The sequence below is a fragment of the Corvus kubaryi genome, unplaced genomic scaffold (assembly GCF_017639235.1).
Source record: "Corvus kubaryi isolate FWS band 111438036 unplaced genomic scaffold, C.kubaryi_AGA036_p1.0 65149, whole genome shotgun sequence".
NCBI classification, from domain to species: Eukaryota; Metazoa; Chordata; class Aves; order Passeriformes; family Corvidae; genus Corvus; species Corvus kubaryi.
This window is the reverse complement of record NW_024581794.1, coordinates 1-689: the sequence shown is the minus strand read 5'-3', so window position 1 is coordinate 689 and position 689 is coordinate 1. Positions and strand designations below refer to the sequence as shown.

The 689-nt window shown below is 75.3% G+C and overlaps 1 protein-coding gene across 1 annotated transcript; it reads left to right on the top strand.

Annotated features, from left to right (window-relative positions):
- Positions 1-239: 239 nt before the first annotated feature.
- LOC121673059 (doublesex and mab-3 related transcription factor 3, truncated-like) lies at positions 240-681 on the top strand (the record flags this gene model as incomplete). Its single annotated transcript, XM_042046097.1, has 1 exon — positions 240-681. A coding segment is annotated over exon 1 (335 nt), but the record flags the coding sequence as incomplete, so codon positions are not given.
- Positions 682-689: the final 8 nt, after the last annotated feature.

The following is a 689-nucleotide window of genomic DNA, read 5'->3' as shown; positions in this document are numbered from 1 at the left end:
CTTCCCTCCCTCTGTTCCCCTGTCTTTCTCTCCCTCCATTCCCCTGTCGGCGCCGGGGAAGGAGGGTGGCGGTGGGGGCGGGAGGGGGCGGGGGCGGACTGAGGGGCTCTGGGCTCAGCGGGGCGGCGCGGGCAGCGGCAGTGTCGCTCCGGCCGGCGGCAGCGCTCTGCCCGCCGGTGCCACCGCGGCGGGCGGTGCCTCTCCCGCCGGCCTGGGGTCGGAGCCGCGCCCCCCCGCAGAGCCCGCGGGCACAGCCGCCCGCCTCCTCTCCTCCATCGCCCCGGCCTCCGCCCGCCCTCGCTGAGGCCTTCTCCTCCCCGGTGCCGGCTGCGCTCCTCCCGCGGGCATGAACGGCTATGGCTCCCCGTACCTCTACATGGGCGGCCCGGTGTCGCAGCCACCGCGGGCTCCTCTGCAGCGGACGCCGAAGTGCGCCCGGTGCCGCAACCACGGCGTGCTGTCCTGGCTGAAGGGCCACAAGCGCTATTGCCGCTTCAAGGACTGCACCTGCGAGAAGTGCATCCTCATCATCGAGAGGCAGCGGGTGATGGCCGCGCAGGTGGCGCTCCGCCGGCAGCAGGCCAACGAAAGCCTGGAGAGCCTCCTCCCGGACTCCCTGCGCTCCCTCCCCGGGCCGCCGGGCAACGCCGAGCCCCCCACCCCGCCGCCGGGGCCGTCGCCGTGTGCTA